Consider the following 27,327-nt stretch of genomic DNA (forward strand, 5'->3'; position numbering starts at 1 on the left):
ATATGCCTTTTTTTTTTTCCAAAATGCTTTTACTGTGTGAGTAAAACCTCACTAATGTGTGAAAGACCTGTGGCAAAAATGCACATTTTATGAATGAGGTTAGTGAACAATGAGCTCAGAGAAGGGAAGAAATCAAAGGCGGCACTGCAAAATTCAAAGCACTCAGTGAACATGACAGATGTCACTTAATTTTAATTATTGATGACAGTATTTCAGACTATGCTTGTTAACATAGAGCAGTATGAAAGCAGACAACTTTAGTACCCACCTGCTAAGAGGTCACTAGGAAGTGGTAGGGGACATCAAGATTTTAGTAGCACTTTCTAGTAAGTGTGTTGATTTCAATGTTTTGTTATCCCTCAAGTTGTGTCTACTACTACTGGAGAAAGACAGAGTTTCTTCTCGGTATCCATTTTTAAAAGGAAACAACGAGCAAGTAATCTATATTGCGCCTATGGCATAAAGAACCCAGGTAAGCCATTTCTGTACCCGCATGATGCATTACAGCTTTTAATTACTATATTGCAAACCAGCAGTCAAAAATGTCATGCATACCTTCACCACACTTTGTAGTGATGCACAGATCTACCCATGTTAGTATGATTACAAGGCAGCAGCCATGTTCAGATGTCTATGATGGGTTTTGGACCCTAATTCTTCACCCATTTTTTCAGTCTTGTCTCCGATTTATATTTGATAAGTATGACATAAACAAGTTGATTATTCAAATGTTGCAACTTTCTGTGATTAAGTGTGATACTTTAACCATGTATATAACACAGTTTCTCTGTTTAATACATAGTACTTAATTTTTTCCTCATTAAAATGTCTTCCATTGGCTTTAATTACACTCATGAGAATGGAAAAGTGAAAAAACATACTGTTTGCCTGAGGCCCTGGGTGGAAAGAAAAGGTTTCACAGCTCAGGGAATCACTCTTTGGTGACTTTAAAACTTATCATACTCCCGATCCTAGACTGAAATCCACTGCTCACATCTCATAAATGAAGTGTGATCCTGAAGTACTCCAAATCAATTAAATGAAAACCAGGCAGGCAACCAATATACAAGTAGCTCACTCCTTGGCCTATACAAGTAGTTCACTCCTTGACCTTATATGCGTGGTAGATACGTTTACACGTTTACATTTAGTGGCTCAGGGAGGAAATATCCACCTTATGATGTAATACATACATGTGTTTGCATTTATATTGTTTTAAATAATGATGTAATATCACAGTCCCTCAGGAACCTCATGTTAATTTCTTACCTACCAAATTTGGCTTCTGTAAGTCTCTCTTTGCCAGCCCCAATTCCCACGCTGGGCTGAAATGGTTTACGCCTGCCTGGGTTTGTTTTCTCTTTAAGGACACTCACCGCACATCCCTCCCTCTTCTGGGCCCCGAGGACCTCAGCAGAGACCTGGGCCGCCACAGGCCTGGCGGGACAGCGGCAGCCAGCGTGGGTAGCTGGGTAGGAGCCACAGGCAGCAGTGTTGGAGCCACGGGCGAATCGAGGGCGCGAGGCCGCCTCAGAGGCGCACGAGGCGCCTCAGGGACACGAGGCCACCTCAGGGCAGGCCGATGGCGGGGCCCGCCGGAGGGCACACCCAGCCCCTCTGGCGGCGGCGGACTTAGCTTTTCTTTCACTCAACTACTGGACTACAGGTTTTGAACGCGTAACTCCGAGGGCAGCCCGCGGAGCGAGAACCGGCCTGCGCAGCGCCGCAGCGGCTCGCCGGGCGACGGAGGGAGGGCGCCCCGCCGCAGGAGGGGGCGGGGCCGAGGGCGCGCGGCGCGAGCTCCCAGCCAGCTGCAGTTCCCTGCCGCGTCCGCAGCCCCACCCCCGCCGCGCGGGGCCAATGGCCGCTCGAGGCGGCACGGAGGCGGCCAATCGGCGGTGGCGCGGCGGGCTCCCCGGCAAAATGGCGGCGCCGGCGGCGGCGGGGTGGATGCGGCGCCGCCGCAGCGCGCGCCATGCCCGGTAGCCGGCGGAAGGGACCTTGCCTCAGGCCCGCCGCCCTGAGGAGGCGGAGCGGCGGCGGCGAGGAGCAGCTCACCCGGCGGCGGCCGGCGGAGCTCCCCCCGGAGGAGAAGGAGGAGGAGGCGGCGTCGGCGGCCGGCGGTGCGGGCCAGGACCTGCCCGCGGGGGAGGCGCCGCGCGCGCCCCGGCCGTCGCAGTCGCGGGAGGCGGCGGTGCGCGGCGCTGCAGGTACGGCGGGAGCGGCCCCTGGGGGCCCCGCGCAGGCCCCGCGCCGGCGGGGGCCCGGCCCGGCCCTGCCCTGCCCTGCCCGCCAGCCCTGGAGCCGCGGGGGAGGCGCGGCCTGCCTGTGAGGGGGGGGGGGGGCGGTGCGGTGTAACCCCCCGCTCTCCCCCGCCCGTGTGCCTGGGGAAGGGGCTCTTCTTGTCAAGGAGTGATGAAGAGCATCTTCCCGCGGCAGATACTTCGAACTGGCTGAGGACGCTGATCCACTCGCGGAGAGGATAAAGCCTGGCTGTGCTAAGCGCTTAAGTGCAGAGCATCTCCTAAGATGCTTCTCACGTAGTAATTGCTTCTTTTAAAATTATTTCTGTAGGATTCCACATCTGCAACGTCATTTCTAAAGGGCAGGGGTGACTAGTTGAGCTTCACATAGCGTGCTCAGTTCACTTACTGATCTGAGATGGCTGCAAGCTGGTTTTGAACCTGCCTTAAACAGTCCTAGCTGAAAAGGTCCTGTGGAGGAAGTATAGACAAAGGTAGCTCGTGACCCAGAACAGCTTGGGGGCCCATTAAAGTTGTGACCAAAATCAGAGTCTGGGTGAAAGACACAGAGCAAGCCAGATTACAAAATACTCTCCCATATAGCTATACAAAGTTTTTCTCTTAATGTAAGCTGAAGTCAATATTTCCTCAAGTAGGAGGATTGACAGTTATCATCCTTATCATCAGATCCTGAGCATACAGCTGCCGGTATCATGTAATGCTCTGTGGTGATCTAACTGACAAAGAGTCATACTCTGCATTAAATGCATAGTTGTGAACAGTGTTCCTGTTGTAAGTAAATGAATGTTGATGAGCGTAAACTTGATTTTTATTCTTAAAGGCCCTAAAGCATCTTCTTTGTGCCTTGTCCTGTTGTATGTTCTAAGTTATTTTGGCCTTTTATTTGTTGTTTTTTAATAAGGATCATCCTTCTGTTCACACAGAGTCATGTTTACATAAAACACCAAAGAGATCGTTGAGTAGGAAATCCCGAATACCTACTTTCAGCTCTCCTGTTAATGACACCGATATCCAGCAAGAAATCTTTTGGGATCCTCATTCACCAATTGCACACAGACTAGGTAATACTAATGAAATCCAGACTTCAGGGCACCTATTTGAGGCATGCAGTGGGAGTGTACTAAAAGTTATCAAATTTCCTGAGAAAAGGTCTCTTTCTGTTGTCATGGTTAGGTTGTTTGGTTTTATTTTTATTCAAAACCCATAAATTTTTCAATATAGTGCTGAATCAAGTTCTGATTTTAGCACATGTATTTTAATTATTTGAGATATACTGCACTTTATAAATCAAATTGTTTTGCAGTTTTTAAGGGTTTTTGTTTGTTTTCGTAGGCAATGGAAAAACCAAACAGTCTACCAGTAGATGCGCAGTAGAAATTTCAGAAATTGTTAATCGTATTGCTCCTCAGGTAATTGTTACTTTCTATGCTCTATGTATGCAGTAATCAAACAGAATAGTGCTACAGTATTCAGTTTTAGCAAAGGCTTAATTTTAGTTACAGTAGTCTCTTTAACATGGTAACAATTGGGTGTGCAGAGAACTAGTAACATGTTCATAAAACTGGACTGAGTTAAAATCATAAGCATAGCATTTGACTGGTTGCTCTTAGGACTTCTTACGAGCTCTTAGCAGTTCATTTTAGAAAGTTTTACTTTTGGAATATAAGTTATTGCCCCTGGTTTTAGGAATACTGCTGCATTTGTTTATCCTTAATCACTCATCTGTGAAAAGGTAAAGAGTTTCTTCACATGCTGGATTTACTTGGCAGTTGTTTTTAAGCATTTTGAATGATCTTGAATGACTGCTGAAGTACAAGAACAAGACTCAGATGAGAGAGAGACTCCACAATGATATAAACTTAGTAACGTTGCTTCCTTATTCTGAATAATTTGCCTTTTTACCCCAAGATCCATGCTCTTGCTGTGTCTCTCTTGTTGTAAACCTGATGTCCACAGCCTGGAAAGTTAAAATAAGATAGTGTTGGCTTATTGTTTGCCTTTTATTAAGTGCAAGAAGAGAACCTGTTATTCCTAAAACAGTTCTGTAGCGTTTAGCTTGCAAAATATGCCTGCTTATTTGACAGGGCCATGTAAAATGTACTCAATATTTGGCATATTTTGGAAAAATTATACTTAAGAATTAGAAAATCATTGATAAGGGATGGCACTTTCTATCTTTTAAATGATTACAGCCCTGTCACAAATGTAAATAACATCAGACTGGATTTGCAACTATCTGTTGCTCGTGTTCTTTTTTTCTTAAAAAAAAAAAAAAAAAAAAATTTGAAAAAAAATCCTACCCAGAACTACCCTGTTAGTGAAGTTCAAATTATTTTTGCTGGCTTACATGCAGGAATTTCTCACATCCAGCATTTGGCTCTGGCCTTCTACACATTTTACCATTGCAGTATTGTATCTCTTAGATTTCAGAATTCACATCCAAGCCTAAACTTTGAAGCTCTGAAACAAGTTCGTTTAGTTTCTAAACTTCACTTATTTCTGTTTAAAGGCTCCTTGTATAAATGAGTTATAATGGAAGAAGTCAGAATTTTTTCCTGGAAGCATACAGAATATGATTTCTTTCAAATTCTCTGATCTGTTAATGCTGCTTTAAGTAGATAAAGACAGTGCATCTCAACCAGCTCCTTACTAGCATACTAAAGTAAACTAGATCACAGCTTGTAATGTGAATATTGCAGATTATGTGTAAACCTGAAGTAAATAGAGTATTAGATTTGAGCACCAAAGTAAAATTAAGTTATTTTAATTGGAGTTCCTGTTTTAAATTGATGTAATTAAAATTATACAACTATTAGTAGACAATGTAGCAGTAATCTCACTTAGCTTATGTTGGTTTAGCTCCTATCTGTGCCTTTCAACAGATTTGATGCAGTTTAATTGGTGTAGCAACTTTAATGCAAGGTGTGTGTCTAGTCCAATCTTTATCTGAAATCAAATTGCTAAGCATTATAAATCTAATCCTTCAGGATGAAAAAGCAGCCTGTAATGAAGGCTCCCTTTTAGGGACATGGATTGGTGAGGATGCTATTCCTTGTACACCTGGAGTAGTAAAAGCGCGAACTAGGACGAAGTTAAGTTGTACAAGGTAAATTACAGTTTTGTTTTGCCCATCACAGCTGGGCTTTCATGAAAAAGGGTATGTGGTGTTCCTTTATGTATAGTGAACCATGTAATTGTAGATTAGCATATAGAATGCTTTTAACTTTGGGCTTGTTATCTCTTCTTAATGGGGTATTTCTTGGGAACTCTCAAAAAGATTGCATGCTGACAGCGCATTGAAAGTGGTGGGATTCAGTCATATTCTCTGTAGTTGTTAAACTAGAGAATGAACAGCTCATACAGTCGTGTTATTGAGCTTGGCTAAACTTTCTCAGTAGGTGTGACTTTCTTTTCTGAATTTTTTTTTTTTTTTTTTTAATCTAGAGATCTTAAAATAAAAAATCCTGAAGAGGAACTCATGAAATTGGCTAAGGAATTTGATAAAAATCTAGTAGAGCTAGATGCTGTTCAGGAACAAGAGAAGCTTGGTCATCACTTCATCCAGACCACCTCAGAGTCTTTAAATAATTCTAAAGATGGAGTAAATATGAAGAACTTGAAATCACTCCTTGGTGAATTTTCTGAAACAGATACTGCTCTGTCCCTGAAACCAGTTGGACAGAGCACTGGCATCCCTGCTGGAGAGCCTTGTCAATCTAGCAGTCAAAAGTCCATAGATCTTGAGTCTGAAATAGCCCTTCATGCTCTTTTTGACTGCTCTACCCAGAAGTGTAGTGGACAGTTGAGCCAAGGACTATCAGGTATTTCTTTAAATAATAGTTTCCATGAAAATAAAAGCACCTTGGATGAGGAACACCTTCCTGAGCAAATTAAAGACATGCAACGTGGTAATTCGGAGGCATATCGAAAAGATAGTCTGTGTGCATTAGGAAGCGTGAACCAGACTTTTCCAAAACCTGATACGCATGTGTTGACAAAAAAAAATCCTTCTTCTTTGAAGACACAATTGGTGGTCTCCAGTAAGCTTGCTGGAGTAGTTAATGATGACTTTGATGACTGGGATACAGATTTTTTGGCAGATGACTCTTTTGTGATGCAAATAACCCAAAATCCTGAATTGTTAAGTACTGAAGAAGCACCACCAATTCGTACAAATCCATCTGTGCGTGGTTTCACTGATGCTAGCAGAACAAAGGAAAGAAGTTCCAATTCAGTAACTTGTTTGGGGAGTGTACGCAAATCTAACAGTTTGCAGTTTTCACCTTCGAAACACTGTAGTAAAAACACACGAAATGTGAAATCTCTTTCTTTACAAAAGCCATATAAGACACAAAACTCAAAGACAGAGACCATAGCCTTTCATGGCAAATGTGACGTTAAGCCAGATAAAATAAATTCTATTGGGAAAAGTGCCCAAACCAGTAATTTGAACTATATTCCTGTTTCAGTGCAATCTGAAGTGAAGAATGGAAATGAAACTATTCAGCCCAAAAGTGACCCTCTTCCTCTGTTTCCTTCAAGATCTAATCCTCATAGACAATGGACTGAAAAACCTGGGAATAACACATACAGTATTTTCTGTCAATCATCCAGTGTTTCTACCAATACGAAACCTAATGATCTAACTAAAATGGTTAACCAAGCTAATACAGATAACTTAAATCAAGTTGAAGTACCAAAGAAATGTCCTGTGTCCTGTGATGACTGGAATGAACCGCAATTTTCTGATGAGGTATTAGATATGTTTTGTGAATCCGATAGTCTTTGGGATGCAAACCGTGAGGATGATGAATTGTTGTATCAGGTGTGTGATGATATAGAAAAGCAGACTCAGAGCCAGGATGTTAAACAAGGAAATGAAAGAGCTAAAACTATACAAGGAGCCAGTATTAATTCCAGATCAAATGCTGATAACAGCTTCCCAGCATCTAAACAAGGACTACCTGATCTCCTCTTGGCACAAAAACCAAATGCAAAACAGGACACTTTCTCACTAAACAATTCCTGTAGGAATTCATCAAAGGTTACGCATGGGCTGGCCAGAACAGGTCACGTAGTGAACTGTAAAAACGTCTCAAGTCCTTTAACTATGATCTCGGGTACTTCTATGGAGTGTAAAGATACACTGTCTAAAAACTGTCATCAAGACACTTCTGAAGATACTACAAAGACTGTTTCGGGAAAATGGTATAGGTCAAATTCTGTGCCGGCAGGAGAGCCTGGTTCTGAAGCAAGTCCTGTTAATGCAGTAAACGTTTTCAGTAGCAAAACACTAGACAGCCCAGATCTTTTGTGTAATACAGGAAAGATGCTAAATAACGGTTCTGCTAACAGAATATCACTTATACCTTCAAAGTTTAAGTTCCAAAAGACTAACAGTTCTCAGGGTGCTCTTCATGTAGGGTCTGAAAAGCCAGGGAGTCATTCTGGCATTGGAATTACTCTGCAGAGTTTGGAAGGAAGCAAGAATCAGGTGAATGTGACTTTGCACAGCAAGCTTGACAATAAGAAACCACCTTTCAAGAGGCACCTTTCAGAGTCTTTTGTACTGCCTACATCAGGTAATCGTGTTTATTGTATCACTATTAGACTGGTTTTGTTTGTTTTCTTACTATAATCAGAATGTCAGAGAAATTTGTACTGTATTGCAACTTACAATAGGCTTCGATATTCATCTATTCAGTGTAGGTGTTAGTAAATGTTCTAACAAGAATTTGGAGGTTATTTGCTCCAAAATGAAATTGTCCTGATGCATCTCTTGAATTCCTGTAGTTAAGGACTTTTGTTTCCCGATTTCATTCCACTTCTCTGAATACTTCACACTCTTTCCATAGACGCTCAGAATCACTAGAATCAAGTACTAGAATCAAGTATAGGCTGATGGCAGCACTCAGCATACCATATTCTTAAATTGTTACTTAAAAATACTCCTATTTTGATACATAGTAAATGTTGTAGCGTGAATCTGTGCTTTAATTTACAGTTCATTTTGAAAAACATTAAAAATTACTTATCTCCGCCATGATTTGTAAAAACCCAGTTAACGGTGGGGCAGGGAAAGAAGGCAGCAGGTGATATGGAATGCCAATTTCTTTTTACTATGGTACACCTGGAAACCGGAACCTCAAATCATTCGATGCTTCTGAAACCTCGGCCTGTATTGTTGTTTGCTCTGTGGCTAAAATTGCCAGTGAAATATTCTTGTGTTACCAGTCTAAACACTCACTAACATTTCCTTTCATCTAGAGAGGAAGTCAGTCACTTTTCCATCATCAAGCAACAGTCTGTAATATTCCATGCACTGGTGTTACTTGCTAGGGAAAAGTAGAACGAGTCAAGTGCCAGTCAGTCTTGTTTTTACTTGATCTCATGGCTTAGTGAAGTTTTAACCAATATTAATTTTGATGAAACGTGCCTTTAGAGTGTACTGTACCAACCTCAGTTTTCAGGAAGCACTGTTACAAAAACAACAAAAAAATTAATTCCTGCAAACTATCAGCCAGCATTATTTGAAGAATCAGTATTTTACCTGTGTTTCTTCCCCAGCAAAGCAGCAGATAAATGGAAAGTAGCAATTTTGGATGTTAAGGGAGAAGGGAGGGGAGAGATAATTAGTCATTCTGTGAAATGTTCTAGACAATAAAGGAATGAAAAAGAATAGCATAGATTTTCTTTACAGATAAATGACAACTGTCCTCATCTTAAATTTTTGGTGGAAAGATATTGGTGTAACAAAAAGATGGACGTTAAGTGATCCTTTCAAAAACATACATAATTTTTCATGGATGCTTTCTTTTTTTAAGAAGCAAAGAGACAAAGAGTTTGAAAGACTACTTATTAAAAATTACATTACTTGGAAATTGGTGTATAAAACCGGTAAAATTCTTAACATGTGCAGGGAGTGTTCCTGTTGGTTCCAGTGAGGTCAGGATTTTATTGTATGGGAATTTATAGTTCTCTAACACAACATATAAAATATTACACTTAGCTATCATGTTCTTGTCTCCTTTGCCAATTTTTATTGCTACTTTTGACCTTTTTCAACCTTTCTGGTTTTATTTGTGTGACACCTGTACTGTATCTGACCCCTGTGTCTATACCATCTCCATGCCCATATCTCTGCCTAACTCACTAAATTGTAGAGCCCTTTTCACTCTGAGAGCTTTAATTTTCTTAACCCACCACCATCTCCTATGTTCACTCCTGATGTCATAAGGTTCACCTGAAGGGCAGCCAAGTAAAATTTCCTTGAAGCAAATGTCTGCATCCCAGTATTTTCATTGGGAGGTAGTAATCAGTAGCCCTACAAAGGTCATGCATCTTATCCCCCTTCCTGCCTTGGGGACAGAATAGATGAGCCATTTTTAACTTGGGTGCCTGGTATGTCAGAATAGTGCGCTCTTGCCATAGATCTTCAAACATTGAAAACAGATAAGTTAAAATACATACTGAACAAACTTGAAGGCTCCTAATACATGTTTTTTATTTACAGTGTCTGTGGCAGAACAAAAAAATAGAAAATGTTCTCAAGAAGAGATTGAAAGAAAAAAACAAGCAGCTCTTGCACGAAGAAAATCCAGAATGCAGGCATTCTTTAAAGATGCTTGAATTTGGAGTTTATTTTGTCTATGGAGTAAGTTTTTGGGAGGGAAATATTGTAATACTGGAAGACAGTTTTTAAACTCTGTTCACAGCTACTGACGGCAAACTTTTTCTATTTCTCAATTTAAAAAGATCTTGACCTGAACCATAACTAATACTCTGGTGCTATTTAGTCTTAATTAAAAACTACCAGTTGTAAATGTGTAGTCCCAAACTACCTTCAGCCCAATGAAGATTGTATTGAGTTCACATACTGTTATGTGTTGAAATTGTATAGTCTGAAAATCATCAGCGCATGAAGGTGTTTGTATATACACGAAAGTAGATGTCAAAACCAGACTGTATGTGTTTTGGCTGTATTACTGCAAATATTTTAATCTATAATAAGACTCTCAAGTACGCACAGACTAAGAAATACTAATGTTTGCTCTCAGGTAGAAGAAAGTTTTGGTTTAAAGAAAGTACAATCTAGAAAACATCTAACATCGGAAAACTAATGGAAATGAACAGGATTTGGAAAGCGTGTTCAGTTTGTCTCCATTACCTTAGGTAAGAATTGTACATAGTGAAGGAAGAATTTAATATAAAAGTTTCATAAGGTGAAAAAACATCCTGGAAAGGACTTTTTTTTTTTAATTCCCTTCATGAAGAGTTGGAAATAACCCTAGCTAACAAAATTGGACCACTTTTTTCTAAACGTGTGTTACCGAGCTAATTAAAAGAGGTAGCCTATGTCATTTTACTAAACCATGAGCAATATAAAACAAACCAGGTGAAATCTCAACAACTATGAATCAGTTTAGCCTTATGGGTTGTACATATTTTTCAAACTGAAGGCTGTTAAAACATAAAAATGCAATGTCATGTCAGCTTAACAGGGGCTGATAGAATTTTTGATGTGATAAATGGTTGCAGAGCTTAAACTGCAAAAACTGCCTGTGGGTAAGCTGCAAGATATTTTTCAACTGAGAAATGCTTATATGTAAACATGTGGCACTATGAAAAGTGACTGTAATTTTTCTTTGTAAATAAATAGCTTTGAAATGTACCAAAGGTTAGAGGAAGCTTTTGGTTTCTGTAGTATGTGCCATTTTTGTAACTCCTAAAAATGTAAGTATTGTATATTTGTAAATCATCATTAAACTTTTTTACATTTTTCTAGTCTGTTGGGGAAAATACTATACTACAGAAACTGGTAAAAGGGAGCGAAGTGGGAATTCGATATGGACTTTGCCTGAATGTTCTCTCTTGGTAATTTACCCAATTATTCCATGCCTCAATTTTCTACTTAGAGTGGTGACAAAGTGCTTCCTTTGATCCATTTAAACTAGAAATCCTTGGTGAAGGAACAGGTTGTACACACAACGATCTGCAGTGGAGTCCTGAAATACTTAACTATACTGGTTTTCAAACTAGTGAATTTGCTTTTGTATTAACCAGCATTCTTGGTGCTAGTTAGTTGATTATGAAATCAAATCCCCAAGTCCACCAAAGACCGTGCTGGTGCCCAATAAGCATTACTTACGGTCTGTGGCTGCAGCTCCCTGTCCTTCAGCCATTGTGCAGTATATGACGAGCTGGATCATCTTACTGATCTGACGGAAAATTAACCCAGAAAAAATGTTTTTAGCCTTTCAAAGAACTTCATCATCATAATACCCTTAACAGATAATATAACTTGAAATAGCAAGACTCTCTGTTGTGTTGTCAAGCCTCTGCTGGCAATGTTGAAACGGTTTATAAGAGAGAAGATTTGCATGTCCATATGACAAGTAAATGTAAACCCCAAATAGTGGCTGTTGCTAAAATTTTATCCTGAGAATGTAGTTTGATCTGTGTATCTGAGGGATGTGTTTGTCTTTGTGGTGTTCTAGGAAAATCTAAACTATCGGGTAACTTGCAGATGCACTATTAGCCAAGAAAGTGGAAATGAAGAAAGGCTTCTACTATCAGTATTAAATATGAGAGTTATAAAACTGGCTTTTAAGGTACTGATACACAAAAATGACAAATCTTATTGAGAAAGATAAAAGGCTTTTGCTAGGACAGTGTTCAGCTTATCAACCCTTCCCTCCCCAGGATATTCCTCTAGAAATAATTCTGTAAAGGAACCAGGATCGGTTTTGTTTTCAAGGATAATATGGTTAATTATACTTCTCATTTGAGAAGGTGAGGTAATTGGAAAGGAAGGACCTGTTGTGGCTGCTGGATGGTGTTTTATTAGGAAGGTTTCATTCTCTGATGCGAAAAGCCTAATTTTTAATCAGTTTTGAAATTGGGATAAATAGTAGATACATAACAGGAAGTACAGGCTAAGCACATTATGGCTACCCAAGCTCAGCATGCGAAATGATACATCCTGAATGCTTGCCACTATGTGTCCTTGAGCATACTTGAAGTTTAAAACCAGCTTACTGCCCTTCCAGGTGATGCTAATTTTCTCAACACCCAGGATAGAAGGGCCCTAGAGCTGCCCACCTGAAATGCCACCACTGGTCTCCCCCTCAGAGCAGGGTAAGAATATACTGGCTCATGCTTTAACATGAGCGTCTAACCAACCCCCTGGTCTCCTGAGCTGTAAAATAGGAGCTCAATGTATGACAAGGGGAATTCTGTTGCCACAAGGGGTGTGGAAACAACCCTTTGCAAACTTTGCAATTGGAGGAAGACACAAACTACTTTTTGACCAATTACTGTCACTTACATACTTCCTTACCCATGTACTTCCTCTGTGCTGCTTAACCGTATTTAAAGAATCTGTTCGCTCATCAGTTTGACACATGTTAATTTTGACAGTTTACAGCAAATGCATCCATTGCCCTCCCCTATTAAACTAATCATAACAGAGGGGCTTTGGTTTTTATTTTACTTTTCATAAACACCTATTTTTAGCATAGATAGTACACTGCAAGGCCTGTAATTTGGTTTTTCTTAAACATTACTTTCCAAATAGAAATCACAAGTTCTTGGGCTCATGGTTTCTTAACTGATGTCGAGATAAACTACTAAGATTTTTTTTGGTCACACCCTGACTATCATTGACTATCCCCAAATGCCCTACCATACCATCTCTCAGTTAACAAACTGCATAGTTGCTTCTTTTTGTGACTCGACACTAGTAGAAACAGAAATAATTTCTTGCATTAAAATCAAACCACTCTTATACCATTTTTATTAGGCAAATTTGATAAAAGTGTAAAGCTTAGAGAAATACTTTAACCCCAAATAGTTTCATTGGTGGAGTCAATGCAGGCAGAATATTCATTACGGCTTACAAAGAACAACCTCTACAATATAAAAAATAAAATTCCACAAGGTAGGAATTTTTGTCTTTTAAAATATATATATTCATATTGGTTGGTCAGAAACATCCAAAAGATTTAGAAGAAATCTAGCAGAAAATAAACTGTCTAGCTATATGTATGTATCTTAAAAGAGTACACACCACAGAGCTTGTTTCTTGTGAGTGCCAGTGCTCTAAGTACCAGTCTTGCCCTTTGCCTCTTCTTACTATGCTGGCATCAGCAAGATGCTGGACATGGACCCAGCCCAGCAGACAGGGTAGCATACTGACATTGGCAGGGGTGCAGACATGAGGAGTTTAACCTTTGCCTAGTTCTTGAACACCTGGATACTGAAGCCAGCAACGCAGCAGGGGTGTAGCTAGAGATGGCTTGGTGCCTCCTAACCTGAGGGGCATAGGGTAGGCATACAGTCATTTCAGGTGCTCTTACAGCAGTCCGTGATGCAGAGAGGGCAATTCAGACATTAGGTGCCTGAACTACATTTCAGATGTGCTTAGCTCTATGTCAACAAAAGCAGCCGTCTGCCTAATGTATTTTAGGGATGCAGTACTGGGCCTACACAGCTGCTCTGTGCGTGGGCAGCCAACAGCTTTGGAGAGCAGGTCGGTGCAAAAGCTGCAGCCCTACTCCATGCTCTCATGCTACGTTCCCTTTCCTCACCACTGAGGAAGGAAGCTGAGCGGCAGCCTCACAACCCCACAGATTTTACAGGTTATGCTCAGCATCCCTCATGCTTCCTGGTAAGTTCTTGGTGCCCCACTGATACTGCATGTGCCTCAGTCATGCAGTCTTTTGTCTGACTGCTTGCAGTAGACAACAGATCTTCATTAGGAAAGTATCTACATCATTTTAATTAATTAATACACATGTACGCATAAGAAGTTTGGTATTTCAATAGCTGGTATTTCAGTAGCTGACATTTCACTGAAGCCACATCTTCCTCCAGGCAAAAAAGACCTATACAAATAGTAGCAACAATCTTAAATACATTCTAAATTAAATTATGACTGTCATGTTTCATTATAAATTAATTTATGACTGTTTGCTTAAGCAATCATCTTTGTTCCATTCAGAGCACGGTAATTTTTTACATGAGCAGAGCAATCGGTGAGCTTAAGTTTAAATGTAAATGGAATTCCTGTATGTCCCCATACCCGAGTATAATTTTTATTCCACAGATACTGACGCATTTCATGATGAGTGATGTTACTCGCTAAAATCCAAGAATTATATTTTTCAGGTAAACCTGTGGTGGGTTTTTTTCCATTTAGGAAAGGCAGACATGATCAGGTAAAGGATCCGATCATCATTATTCTCCTTCTCTGTATCTAAAATTATGTGTTGTGGGAGATACATGCATTCACAGCCTTCCAGTTCATGCTGGTGAGGGATCATGTTAAAAGCATTTGAGAAATTTAGTAATATTGGGGTTTTATTGTGTTAGTTGTACCAGATTTTCAGAGAGGCCAGCATCCAGCATCTCTTAAAATTTTGGCCTATAAGGCACAATTAATCTTGGGGCTGCAGTTCAGGAATAGCAATGTAATCTTACACTATGTGTACCACTTATTACATCTAGACCTTTATACCCAGAGGAATAACGTAGATGAATTCATTGATTATATCTTTTTAAGCCTAAAAAGAGTTACAGTTTGTCAGGAAAGAATAGCTGGAAGCAACAGATAGTGACCTAAATAGTAGAATTCCAAAGATAAAATAGAAGAAAATGAACACAAATGCTTCATTGTTTTGAGAGCTGTATTGTCTGCAACACACTCCAGTGAATCCAGTATTTGTGGAAGAGGCCAAGGCAGATATAATCTGTGGAGCTAAAAATGACAGCCTAAGTAAGTAGCCATCAGAGATGAAGCTAGGAAAACTCTGGCAATTCTGCTGTAAATCATAACTGCAATATTTGTTCAAAGCTTCAGTTACTACACATACTGATGTTTTGTCAGAATAGTCAGAGAAGTCCTGCCTCATAAAACACTTAAGGATATCTAATGTACTGTTCTTGTGGAGCTAAATATAAATTTCTGTGAATATTGTCTGGATGTAATGTCAGTATGGTAGCTGGCAAACCATTAAGGGCCTGATTCTACTCTTGTAGCAATTTCCTTAAAGCACTGGAGGTAATGGAGTGACTCAGGTGAATAAAGAATCAAGCCCATGCATTTTATTACTGTAAGTAGTTCTTGTCTTCAGCACATAAATCTATTAAAACAGCATTGCATTTATCAGAATTTGTTATTGTTTACACACATTTTCAAAGTTTTTTGTGGAAAAAGGTTGCATTTATGCATACCTTTTAAAAGCTGCAGTTAACAGTTTTCACCTCAAACAATGTAGTTAACAGAGGTGAGGACTACAGGATTTATAGATTTCCCTGTTAATGAGGTTGTCTGCTCTTTGCAGGTTGTCCTCACTAAAGGAAAAACTTGATTCAAGTTTTAACCCTGGAAAATTAGGACCCACGTAGACACGGGAATGAAGCTTTGCATGTGCTGCCACAGTCTCTGTGAACAGAAGATGTCCAAATATTATATTCTAACTGAGCATAGCAATTTAGGTTTGGGGTATTTTTTTTTTTTTTTTTTTTTTTTTGCTGAGCAGAGTGGGATTTCTTACATGCCTAAAGCTGAGCATATGTTGGGCATGTTTTGCAGAATCGTGGCTGTAGGGCCAAATGTCTAAGGCTATTTAAGCACCTGGGGAAGTTACTCATGGGGAGTCACATTGGTGATTCACAGTGGTATGAAAAAGAGCTTGATGAATAGTTGTTTTTGAATATCCCATTGGATACTAAGCTGCACCTTTGGGTGTTAGAGACCTGCAGAAGGCTGAAATTCAATGACAAAAAAAATGGACATAATGAGAGAAAGAAAAATGTGTTCTCCAAGGCTTGCATAACAGTTTGGAAACATTTTAGTAGATGAAGTGTTAACAGTTCCTTCACCAATAATGACTTGCAAAGGACTTTTTTTTTTTTTTTTTTTAAATTAGCTCTCATGTTCTACAGCAAAAACCTGAAATATATGCTTAGAAATATCACAAATTTGAATTCCTGTCTTCCTGGTTGCTTCTTACAGGCTACACTATACCTGGACAGGGCCAGATGTTTTTGTAAACTCTAATGCTGTAAATGAAGATGACATTAACCTTAATAACTCTTTTGTTACTGAACTTGAATAGGTGTTAGCAATGAATAAATGAAACCGAATTTTATAGAATGACTACGTTTTCCATGTCACTTACTCAATTTTTAGAATGCTGACTTGTGTGACTTCAATGTAAGCTACTCATCAGAAGTGGCAGTCCAACCAGCAAAGACCTCAGTTTCCAACATAAAACATCAGAAGATCCCAGAAGATTTTCTGTTTGGTTTTAATGCCAGATATCCAACCAATAGGAAGAAAGGAAAAGAAAGCTATGCTTGTTTATGTGCTGGGGGCAAAGTCTCACAGACTTATTTTCTCTATAGTTTTCTCCCAGCCTTTATAAAGGCTGACCTAGGCCCTTTACAGAAGACTGCTGTCCAAATCTCATACGGGCTTTTTTAAAACTCCTCAGGGCTTTTTTCCTCTCCATCCCTTGGTAACTGTAATCCCTCAATGTCTGATGCGGTCATTAAGCGTGCTCTGTAGATCTAACTAGGAATCATGTCCTATTAAGGCTTCCACAACAACCAGACTCCGGCTCCTTTATAGGAGACTGGAGCTATCTACTAAGTTTCAAATTTACGTTTACTTTTAGTTAGATCTTTAACTCAGATATTTTTCTAAGGCATAAGTCAGCCACTCCTGACATTTCAGGATCCCAAGTTTGATGTGTGAAAGCTGTACAATCTGTAATCTGTGGATATAGGGGGGAATACTTGGACTGCTTCTAAAGGATGCATGCAGGGTGAGTGAGAACAGCAAGTTCATTTGTGCTATACAGCAATCTATGTGAAATTTCTGAAAGGCTCCACATCACCGATGAGAAATTTCTAGAGATCAAAAAAGTTTGAATACACTGCATTAGAGTGTCAAATTTTGACAATGTAACACATTAAAAAGAGTCTGACCAAGTGACAGTTTTCTAATAGATAACCATAAAGATATGAAGAAAAGTTGGAGGACAGCCTGTAGAAAGAGTTATGGAGGTGAATGGAAAGAAATTTGAAGATGGTTTAAGATAATGTCAATCGGTGTAGACCAGATAAAGACAGACCCTTTTTCATTTTCTTGAGAAAGTTTGAGGCACCAATGAAACTACGTAAAACACCTGTTACTTATAAAAATGTCAAATAAGCATACATTTGGGAAATGGAGAGATTCAAACACTCATGAAAGGGCATGAGAGATTCTTGGAAGACATGTTGGATATATTTGTCATCTCAGCAATTTGCCTGTTTGTGTTCCAGAAAAAACACAAGTAGTTTTGTGAGCACCAAAAGTAATCAAGCCTGATTTCCTACAGACTAATTAGTGGAGTTTCTAAAAGATGCAAGTTCCAACTGAAGCTTTTTTGGTTGAGTCCCATAGCATGAGAATCCAGGATGGATTCTTAGGGACTAATAAGAATGAATGCACACCTGAGCTCTTCTGCAGATACAGGGATTTTTTTGAGACTTTCTCCTCCATCATCCTACGCTGTTTCATCAAACTTCTGAAAAGTATCATTATTTTTTAGACTCTCTGAAGCACTGACCCTTTTCTCCCCCAGTCCACTCAGTGAAATTTCCCCATCCTTTTCATTTAATGGTAGTGTTGTACCCATGATGGCTTGAGCACGTATGAGAAAAGATTACTTCCACCATCCAAACCTGCCTAATTTTTGTTACTCACAGGAAGTCTTGCGGTTCACTAGTTAATAAGCAATTTGGTGTTATTTCTGACCTAGGAATGAGAGAAGATGGGAGGGGGCCTGGGACTTCCATTCCTTGACAAGCCTTGTGTGGGACCCTGTTATTTTCTCCATGTTGTTGTCTGTCAGCTACGTTGCTGCTGATAGAAGCCACTGCTAGTCTGCTTGCTCGTAACAGCTACAACCACCAGTCCTGCCCTGTTATATATATGTAGGAATATTTTAATTTATTTTCTATACAAGAATATTTATCAGCTAAAATCAAGAAGTAAATCTATTTTAAAATGAAGCTACCTTAAATATTTACTGCAACTTAATGACAACTTTAGACAAGAATTTAATTACATGGAGTCAGCATACCATATATATTGTAGGGATGTACCATGGGACTTATTTTAAAGTGTAATTTAGAGTGTAACTTTTAGACTGCTCCTCAATATGAACTTAAATCAAAATATTTCCACTGATGGAGCACATTCTTCAAAACTGATTACAAAAGTAGCCACAGTACTAATGGAGGCTTACTGTAATTTTATGTGTTATGGTATAAATGACTTGCAAGAACACTCTTGGGAAGTTGTACTGTAATTTAATATCTTTAAAGCTAAAAACTGCTAGGGAAATATTTTTTCACAGGGACCTACTTTTTCCCCTTAGTATTACCTAGAAATACATCTTTTTGTAGGACAGTTTTGTATCCCTTGCAATTCACATACTACATCCAGAAAATACATTGAAATGTCATGCTGTGCTTTGCAGAACCAGCCTCCCCTGAGGAGTGGACAACAGAGGAGGACTCAGGAGACTGAGCTTTTTCTTCCTCCTGCTCACTGCTGGCTTTGTGCATGCTGATCTCGAGGAGGTTTGCAAAGGCCAGTAATGGTTTCCTTGTTCACCCTTACCCTATTTTTTGCTGGCACCACTCATAGTGTTGTGGGGAGAGGGAGGTGTTCTGAAATGTCTGTATTTCAGGGCCTGGCCGTGAAAATGCCACACAACCTTTGCAGCACAGCTGCATCCCACCACAGGGAGATCTGAATTCCCTCTGTGAATACGCAGAAACTAGCTGTGTTTAACAGTCTAGCCATACAACTAAATTCTTATTTACACTGACCTTATTTTACTGCAATGAGTTAAGAACTGTTGCTCTATGACAGTACCTTAGGCCTTGCCTACATAAGGCTGCTGTTGAACTGTTTGACAAACTTAGTTCAATAAAAGAGTGGCTGACACCTTTCCCTGACTAAACAATTTCTAGAAGAGAAAGTAGGTAAGTCAGCACAACACTCTTGGGTAGATGAGGAGCTAGGTTTATTCCAGGATGTAACTGCTTCAAGATGCAGACACGAATGAAATGGGCTATGCCAAAACACAATGGGATTTTTTCACTACCTAATTATCCTATGTGGCAACTTTTTAGTGGACATTATTTGTAGATCTTCATTTAGGTAAAAATAGCTATATTGCAGATCGCTATGGCACCATTCTATTGTAAGGTTATGCCAGGCATATGCTCAAGGATGCTTCTACTTTATAGACAGGCATGCTATCTCCTAACTGCTCCAAAGGCATCTAAAGAAAGATTTATACCCACACAGTGCCGTAACAGCTCCACAGGAACTCTAACTAGCCATGAGTAAATAAGGCCCATAACCAAAAACGCTGAGCAGCACCTCAGCTGGTGTAAATTGTCACAGCTTCTCTGTGGAGCTGGGGACACTTTACACAACCTGCGGATTTGTGCCTCTGAATGCGCAGAAGGTCGACCTCCAATACATAAAATGTCCTTGCACAGCAGCAACGCACAAACTTTCTTTTGAGCTCAGTAGGAAACTTGTGATTTCTCACTCCAGCCCCACAGGTGTGCTTCACCTTTTATTGGTCAAGATGGGTATTTGCAATGGTCCACTGGGTAACAGAGAGATGCCTTTTTAAGTTCCTTTCTAAGGTATATCCTGAATGTGTCTGGAAAAATTTACTTTCAGCTGGAATTGCACTGGGTAAGCCACACAGATTTTCAGTGCTCTTAGGTAAGTACAGTACTGCATGGCCATCCGCTGCTGTGCTGAAGGGGTCCTAAGGCTGGATTAGCCCTGATGGGCTCAGAGGCCAGGAATTTGCAGTAATTAACTTGCACTTAAACAGAATCATACAAATGTATCCAAATCAATTCTGTGATGAAGAAGGCAGGACTAGGCCCTGGCTGCCAAGCGACAACGAGCTGGGCCTGTTGCTGACACACAGAAATCTGTGGGAAAGGAGAAGACAAGACTTTGTGCCACAGAGCCACAGTGGGGGGTGGTGGTCACCTTCAGATTTTCTAGACTGCAGAGAAGCCTTGAACTGAGTCAGAGGTCAAAGCTGGCTCAGAACTGTAGAGTTTCCAAAGAAAAACATTTTCTATCACACTCTAAGAAAAATGGATCAGCACAATACATGGGTTACAGGACAAAAAAAGTGAGACAGGGAGATCATGCAGTGACCCCAAGCATTTAATTTAATCTGGTTTCCTCTAGTGGGGGAGTTTTGGTCACCATAAACGTTGTGGCATGTAGATACATGAGATCTAGATCTGGATCCTTCCATTCATTTTTCTGTAACTCTCACCACTGAAAGCCTTCAGCTCTAGATCTTGTCCAAACCATATCATGGTCCTGACACAAAAAGAGAGTCATTTGCAGAACAGAGTATATATTGGTCTGACCTGAAGTTCATAAAATCAAGGGCAGCCCTGTATGAACTGGAAAATGACTCACTTGTCTGCAGCACATCCAGACTCTTGAGTCAAGGCCTACACAGACTCTAGATCATGATATTAAAGAATGAAACATTTCGTAGCACTGTGTGGCATTATATACTCTCCCTTTATCAGAGGGAATATTTCTAATAATCTGACTTAATGGTCCACACACAGAAGTATTTTACTTCTGTCCTAGGGAGTTTAGTTGTCACACTCCTCCAGCACTCCTTTTAGGTTGGCTGGGGGAACTTTGCAGAATGAAGTAAAAACCTATGCAAATAATTCACCCTGCTCTGTAAAACTCACCGAGATAACCTCATTCTAACTCCTACATAGCCTTAGCCATAAAAACTCACCCAATAAAACTTGAAGTTCTGTGTAGCAGTGCTTTCTGAGTAACAAGTGATTCTGTGTACCAAGAACTCCCTACCTAACTTGTAGTGGAAATCTTTCAAAACAGTAGCCAGTGTGTTTCAGTGCAAGATAATAGGAGTTGTACAATTTGCAACTCCTGCTTTCAGCTTTGCTCCAGGCTTCAAGGTATTCACCATTTTCTTCATTTTTTTTCCCTAAATGCAATTATTTCATTTCTCAGTATAACGATTATTCTACATTCTTAACAACAATGTACTGTAGCACACTGAGCACCTTTCATGCATTACAAACACAAGTACCAATCACTGCTGTCTACCATCTCCACAGGCTCCAGGTAACACAGTGGACATTAACTGACTTAACTAGGGCTGTGCCTGGGCATGAGAGAAGAGGCTGTATTAACGGCTCTGTGGCCAGTATCACAGTTTTTGTCTTCTAGTGCATTAAAGCCTCTGCTTGACTGAGAGAAAGGGAGAGCTGAAGGTTTAGAGGTGAGTTTTAACGGAAGATTTCAGGAAGCAAAAGAAAAAATTGCTCATGGATGACAACAAAAAAATGCTTCCTTATCTATGGAGCAGCACAGCAGAAAGTGCAAAGAGGAAAAAGGGGACAGAGGAAACCTGTAAAAGAGAAGAATGGAAGAAGTAGTCGGCTAAATAGAGTGGAAGATAAATGGCAGCAGAACTTCAAGCAATAGATTTTATGGGTTTTTTTAATGGCTTGAATTTCTTATAGCAGGCAGTAGAAAATCAAGGAAGCTGCTGGCTGGTGGAGACAAGGTGGCATTGGCAAGCCACATTTTAAATGGAAGGGAGGAAGCAGGGAGATCTTGCCAACATCATCCATCAAGAACAGAGATGATCATAACATTTTTAGCTTGTGTTGATGAAAAAAAATCATGATTGCCACCATGATAGGGAAGACAATCAATGGCAGGAGAAGGGGCAGCAAGATGGGAGAAAAGGTGGTCTAGGAGACAGCAACAGTAACAACTGATAGAGGAGATAAGGATCTAAAAATCAGGAAGAAGTGGTAAATAACTAACCTTAAGAAGTCAAGCCAATACTGAAGTGGCAGCTGGATGTGCAGAAGCAGATGTTTATGAAAGTCCAGACAAGAGCATTACTGGCAGAGAAGGAGAGTGACTGGCAGAGAAGGGCAAGCGCACCGAGGATTCTCACATGGATACCTCTGTGAGGCAATGGGGAGACCAAATGGCAAAGGGAGGCACAAAAAAATAAAGGAGCTGTCAGGGAGGAGGCATCTCCAAAGCAAATCGGGAATGACAAGAAGAGAGGATTACAGAAGCCAAGTGTTGGGAGGGAGAGATCAGGAAAGAGAAGGGCAAAGACTGTCCTCAGATGAAGCCAAGTACAGGAGCTGGAGAAGCCTGTCCATTAAAAATCAGAGACAGAGAAGCTAGTTAGAAGTGGGAACAAACAGCAGCTTCAGAGAATGTGGAGACAAGAGTCATGAGGAAATCAGTGGGTTGTTAAAAAGGCAGACTGAATTAAAGGGATTTCATTTTTTCAAGAGCAAGAGCATGCTTGAAGGCAGAGGCTCCAGAAAACAGAGTGGTTAAAAATACACAAGAACAGAAGAAGAATCAAAAGATAACAGAAGACAGAGAACTTGCACTGGGCCTGGAAAGACATTATGATCAAGTATAAAGAGAAGGAAGGGAGCTGGGGTTTGGGGAGGACAGTACAAGAGGAAGCTGGAGGTCTTATCTGGGCTTATTCACTCTGTCCTTTAAAAAGAGGACTAGATCCTGGCAGGGGAAGTATGAAGGTTAGCAGAAAAACACATTTTACTAGTCATAAGCAAACACAGAGGGTTTGAAGCTCCCAGCCCAGTATGAACATCTGTATGAGAGACAATTCAGTCTCTGGAAGAAGTCCTGACCCTATTAAAGTCAATGACAAAACTCCTGTTGCCTTCAACAGAGCCAAAATTTCACCTTGTGTCTATGGCCATTCCACTGAGACTTCCAACATGAATGCCAATTAGTGCCAGTTTCAAAGGTGACATTTGTGACACGGATACGTGCTCCACTGGGAGATGAGCTAAGATTATCAAATTGAGTTTGCATAGACCAGTAAAGGTAAGTGTGACATTCCCTGTCCTAACAATCGACTGAGGCAAATAGATACACACACAGAGAAATAGCTGAGATTTTGAATACTTCCAAAGCATGCTAAAAATGGCATCATTATTGATTTAAAGAAAAATAAATAAATAAAAGGGATTAGTAACTCAGCCAGTGTGTGGCAGGTCTAAATGAATCAATTAGTATGTTAAGACATGCATAAAATAATGTTTAATTTAAAAAAAAAGGGGGGGGGGGGGGCGACTTTAAAGGGTAAATTGTCTCGTATTTTAAATTGAATGAATACCAAAAAAGAACCTGAGGATAGTGGATTACTGCTTAGAGGCTTTCAGATGCTAGACTTACATGACAGCCACTATTAGCACATTCAGATTAATAGTTCAACAGTAATTGGAATATCAAACAGAACATGTCATTTTGATTTCGTAAAATATGCATCTGAGTATTTTACTTAATACTGGGTTGATCTGAGATGTAAGCAGACTGGATACCGCAGTACTCAAAACAGTTATTTTTTTTTTAACTTGCATGTTAATGTTCCACATGCCTAGATCAAAACCCATGCAATCGCTGTACAATTTAATACACAATATCAATTCAATCTCCTGATAACAGTGAACCCCTCCCACTTTATAAGCCTCTGCAATACACCAATTTTAGAAGTAACTCTACGATGAATCAGACCTGTGGTTTCCAATACTGCTGTCCCATTTATGAGTGTAAATCTGGGGCAATCCAGTGCAGATAGCGTCGCTGTTGTGTTCTGCCTGAGTTTTATGTAGATCAGAATCTCTGCTAATGTGACTGATTCCAATTCTTCACTCTGCTCTATTATTTTCATATAAACATTTAATCTATGCTGTTCAGACCAGTATAATAATGGCTTAAAGGAGTAAGGGAAAACCACAATAATATACAAACTACAATAATATATGCTGGGTAGCAGGTAAGCCACATTTAAGCCCCTAAGAGATTCCTGCTTCAAGGCAAATCTGTATCTCATTCTAAGCCAGGTTCTGAATAAATATATGATCGTATCAGGAAGTCACAACATCGCTTATCATATGCGCATGTACAGACGCAGACATTGCCTCTGAGCAGCTGATGGTATACTCAGAGGAGACCGAGGCTGGCATAGCAGAAGGGTTGCAAATCCAGCCTGAAAGTGCACTGGCAGCTCTGCATGTGGAAGCTTGCACATCACCTGCTCACATTGTACCTAGCCCTAGGAAATGCACTAAATCTTTGCATGTTAGACATGCCAAATTCATCAACAGCTTTAAAAGAGAGAAAGAAAGACATAGATCGTTTTTTAACTGTTCCCATTATGTATGATAAAAGAAAAATTAGAATGAATAATAGAGTGTAAACTCACTGCTCTTCTGCCACTGTGTGGAATAAGGCTTGCTCAACACCTCAGTACCTTGAAGCGTGAGCCTGTTAGATGAGCAATCCCAACTGAAACAAAATGAGCAATCAGGCTTTCTCAACTTGCATCACACTGCCCAGATTGGCTCTGCTTTTGCTCAGCGTGAGCTCTCCCCTGATTTCAACCACAGTCTTGTGCAAAGATTACAGGTACAATACAGGTACAATTGATTGGTTTGATATCATAGCAGTGTCAAAGACAAAGGGCACAATCCCAACATGCTGAACGTGAGCTACCCCAATGCCTGAAGTCAGGCTCTGAATGACAGACCAACAGTGGAGGCAGAAAGCTGAGAAACTTATAAGCTGTGGACTAGACAGGTTTTTCTTATGGAGACACTGACTTGTCCATTTCAGAAGAGGGGTGGAGGAGGGGTGCTCTGTGTGTATGTGTCAAGTGAGGAGGAGATAGGTTTAATTAATCTTAAATGCCTTTGCAATTCAAGAATTGTAGCCCTGGATCAGTTCCTGTACTAACACGATTAGCAAATATTGACTTTTGAGTACAATAATAATGTGTCATCTGAAACCCTTGATAAGTAACTTAAGTACTTCCTTAGCTTGCATTTTATTAAATTAGATGAGGTACGGTTGAGACACATTACACAAAGCCATTGAAATGAGAAATCAGACCTAAAGATTTTAGCATTGATTAAGGAAAGTCAAGAGTTACAATAAAGATGAAACTCTGTGGCCCATATTCTGATCTCCATCCATCGCCGTGAGTGTGGATTGCCTCACTCTTAAGATTTATACTGATGCTAGTGAGCTATTCAAAATTTGTTTCAGTATTTACTAACGTGGATGTGTTTTCTTTGGAGTTCTTTGGCGTGGGGTGAAGTCACTTTTTTCCATTTTTGCAATACCGTAATTCTTATAGTTGTAACGAGGGTAAACATTTGCTATTTGTGATTTTTTGACATGCAATCCATCATTTGATTATGTATGATGACCATATAATGTCAGTTTTATGGAAGGTTAACTGGCATAGGTTTTGAGCTTTTGAAGTTAACATAAGGGAGAAAAAGAAAGGCGTCACACTTGTGTGCCTGTGAATATGGTAAGTATAACATACTCAAATCTGTTCATAAGGTTTAGTTTAAAAATGTGTACAGCAACTCAACCAAGAAAGGAGTTAAAAGATGTGATACTCCTCAGATGCAACCTGACAAATCTTACTTTATTGATTAGTTTTCAAAGGCAGTGCAGTGAGAGCACTACACTTACAATAGACTTTGGAAGGGGGCGGGGAGAAAAAGCTCCAAATGTCATCAAAGCAAATGGTCTGTGAATGTTGCTTCAAAGCTAGTCATTAGTTGCCAGCGTATTTTGCCACAAAGCTTGTAAAGAGGTTTTCCTGGAGGGGAAGGTATGACAAAATGCACTTCTTGGCAAGATGACTTCTGCTTAAATAGCAGGACACATTAATTCTTGCTTGATACATAAAATTAATTAGAGGATTAACATCCTTTATGAAATTTTGCCAGAGATTTTTTCCTTTTTACCAGGAATAGACCCCAGGCCTTTTCTGTACTCTAATGAAATTGCAAATTGACTTGTGTTCAAATGATGCTTGACTAAAATGAATAATTAAAAATGTATTGCTAACAATGAGATGGGTCAGCTGATCTTTTCAAGGATTAATTAGTTTCAAGAACCATCTTTCTTATGTAACACAGCAAAGGCCAATGCCAGCACACCTTTTTTTCATGCAGTAGTTCCCCTTGAAGTCAGTAGACCCATTCTACTCCCAATTATCCAAGGTTTTATTCCAGATTCAATCTGTTTAGAGTGGGTTTCCCTCTATGGCAATTCAGAGAGGAGCTACGCCTGAAGAAGTTGAGCCGTTATTCTATCTACAATTCAACGAGCCCAATTCCTCTCTTTATTAGGGTCTGATCCAAAACCAAGCTGAACTGGCGTGAGTCTCCTGTTTGTCTTCATTAGGCTTTGCATCAAGGCCAGAAAAGTGCATTACTGTAAAACCCAAATACTCCTACAGAGATGAACAATGGAACATCGGTGTAAGATCTCTGTGACTGCGAAAGGAATCAGGATTAAATTTTCCATAGGTCAACAAGTGGATAAGTGGAGAAAAGCTAAGACTAAAGGGAATAAAGAAGCCTGTGTGTGTATGTGTGCATGCTTGTCCATGAAACATGTTGGGATTTGCTACTCTCCAACATGAATAAGGAGGTTCAGGATCTAGGAAAAATGACTCAACATAAATTTTTCAGAAGCAGGTCAGGAATCTAATTCTCAGATTTTTGAAAAGTTTAAAGTATTTAATTTCCAAAAGCACCTATGTGCAGTTACTTAGTTTCCATTTTCCCAGGCGGCTTGAAAAATCCCACTGAATGCCTATCCGTTTCTTTACATGTCTTTGAAAATTGGCTTCAAGTCCCCAAAAGTGACTTGCATACTGTGGCATCTAACTCTGGCTGAATGCCACACAAAGCAACATTTGGAGGTTAAGAGCAAAAAGCTGGAAAAACTGCCCTACTACTATGATTCTTTCCCTTTCAGTGTTTGAGTTAGTTCATTTAGGGTTGATGTGGGTATATTTGCAGAGTGCTGCCCTATGCTGTGTAGAAATTTTCTCAGGTACTTTGAAAACTTAACCTTTAGCTTCAC

The 27,327-nt window shown here is 40.0% G+C and overlaps 1 protein-coding gene across 11 annotated transcripts in view; it reads left to right on the forward strand.

Annotated features, from left to right (window-relative positions):
- Nucleotides 1–1,906: 1,906 nt before the first annotated feature.
- Nucleotides 1,907–27,327, forward strand: part of ETAA1 (ETAA1 activator of ATR kinase) — a 67,046-nt gene continuing 41,625 nt past the window's right edge. For 4 of the 11 annotated variants that reach the window (XR_003924616.1, XR_003924615.2, XR_003924617.2 and 1 more), the window contains exons 1-8: nucleotides 1,907–2,210; nucleotides 3,188–3,325; nucleotides 3,597–3,673; nucleotides 5,252–5,370; nucleotides 5,709–7,846; nucleotides 9,778–10,436; nucleotides 12,314–12,401; nucleotides 14,371–14,482. Coding sequence is in view for 2 of the 11 variants with exons in the window: in XM_030022579.2 (XP_029878439.1) it covers nucleotides 1,976–2,210; nucleotides 3,188–3,325; nucleotides 3,597–3,673; nucleotides 5,252–5,370; nucleotides 5,709–7,846; nucleotides 9,778–9,893 (2,823 nt within the window). In the remaining 9 variants the exon portion in view is untranslated. Of the gene's footprint in view, nucleotides 2,211–3,187; nucleotides 3,326–3,596; nucleotides 3,674–5,251; nucleotides 5,371–5,708; nucleotides 7,847–9,777; nucleotides 11,045–12,313; nucleotides 12,402–14,370; nucleotides 14,483–15,607; nucleotides 16,423–16,458; nucleotides 16,580–18,799; nucleotides 19,122–27,327 lie in introns of those variants that run through there. The other 7 variants (XR_003924623.2, XR_003924621.2, XR_003924620.2 and 4 more) reach the window with 7 other exon arrangements.

The sequence above is a fragment of the Aquila chrysaetos genome, chromosome 8, assembly GCF_900496995.4.
Source record: "Aquila chrysaetos chrysaetos chromosome 8, bAquChr1.4, whole genome shotgun sequence".
Taxonomy (NCBI): domain Eukaryota; kingdom Metazoa; phylum Chordata; class Aves; order Accipitriformes; family Accipitridae; genus Aquila; species Aquila chrysaetos.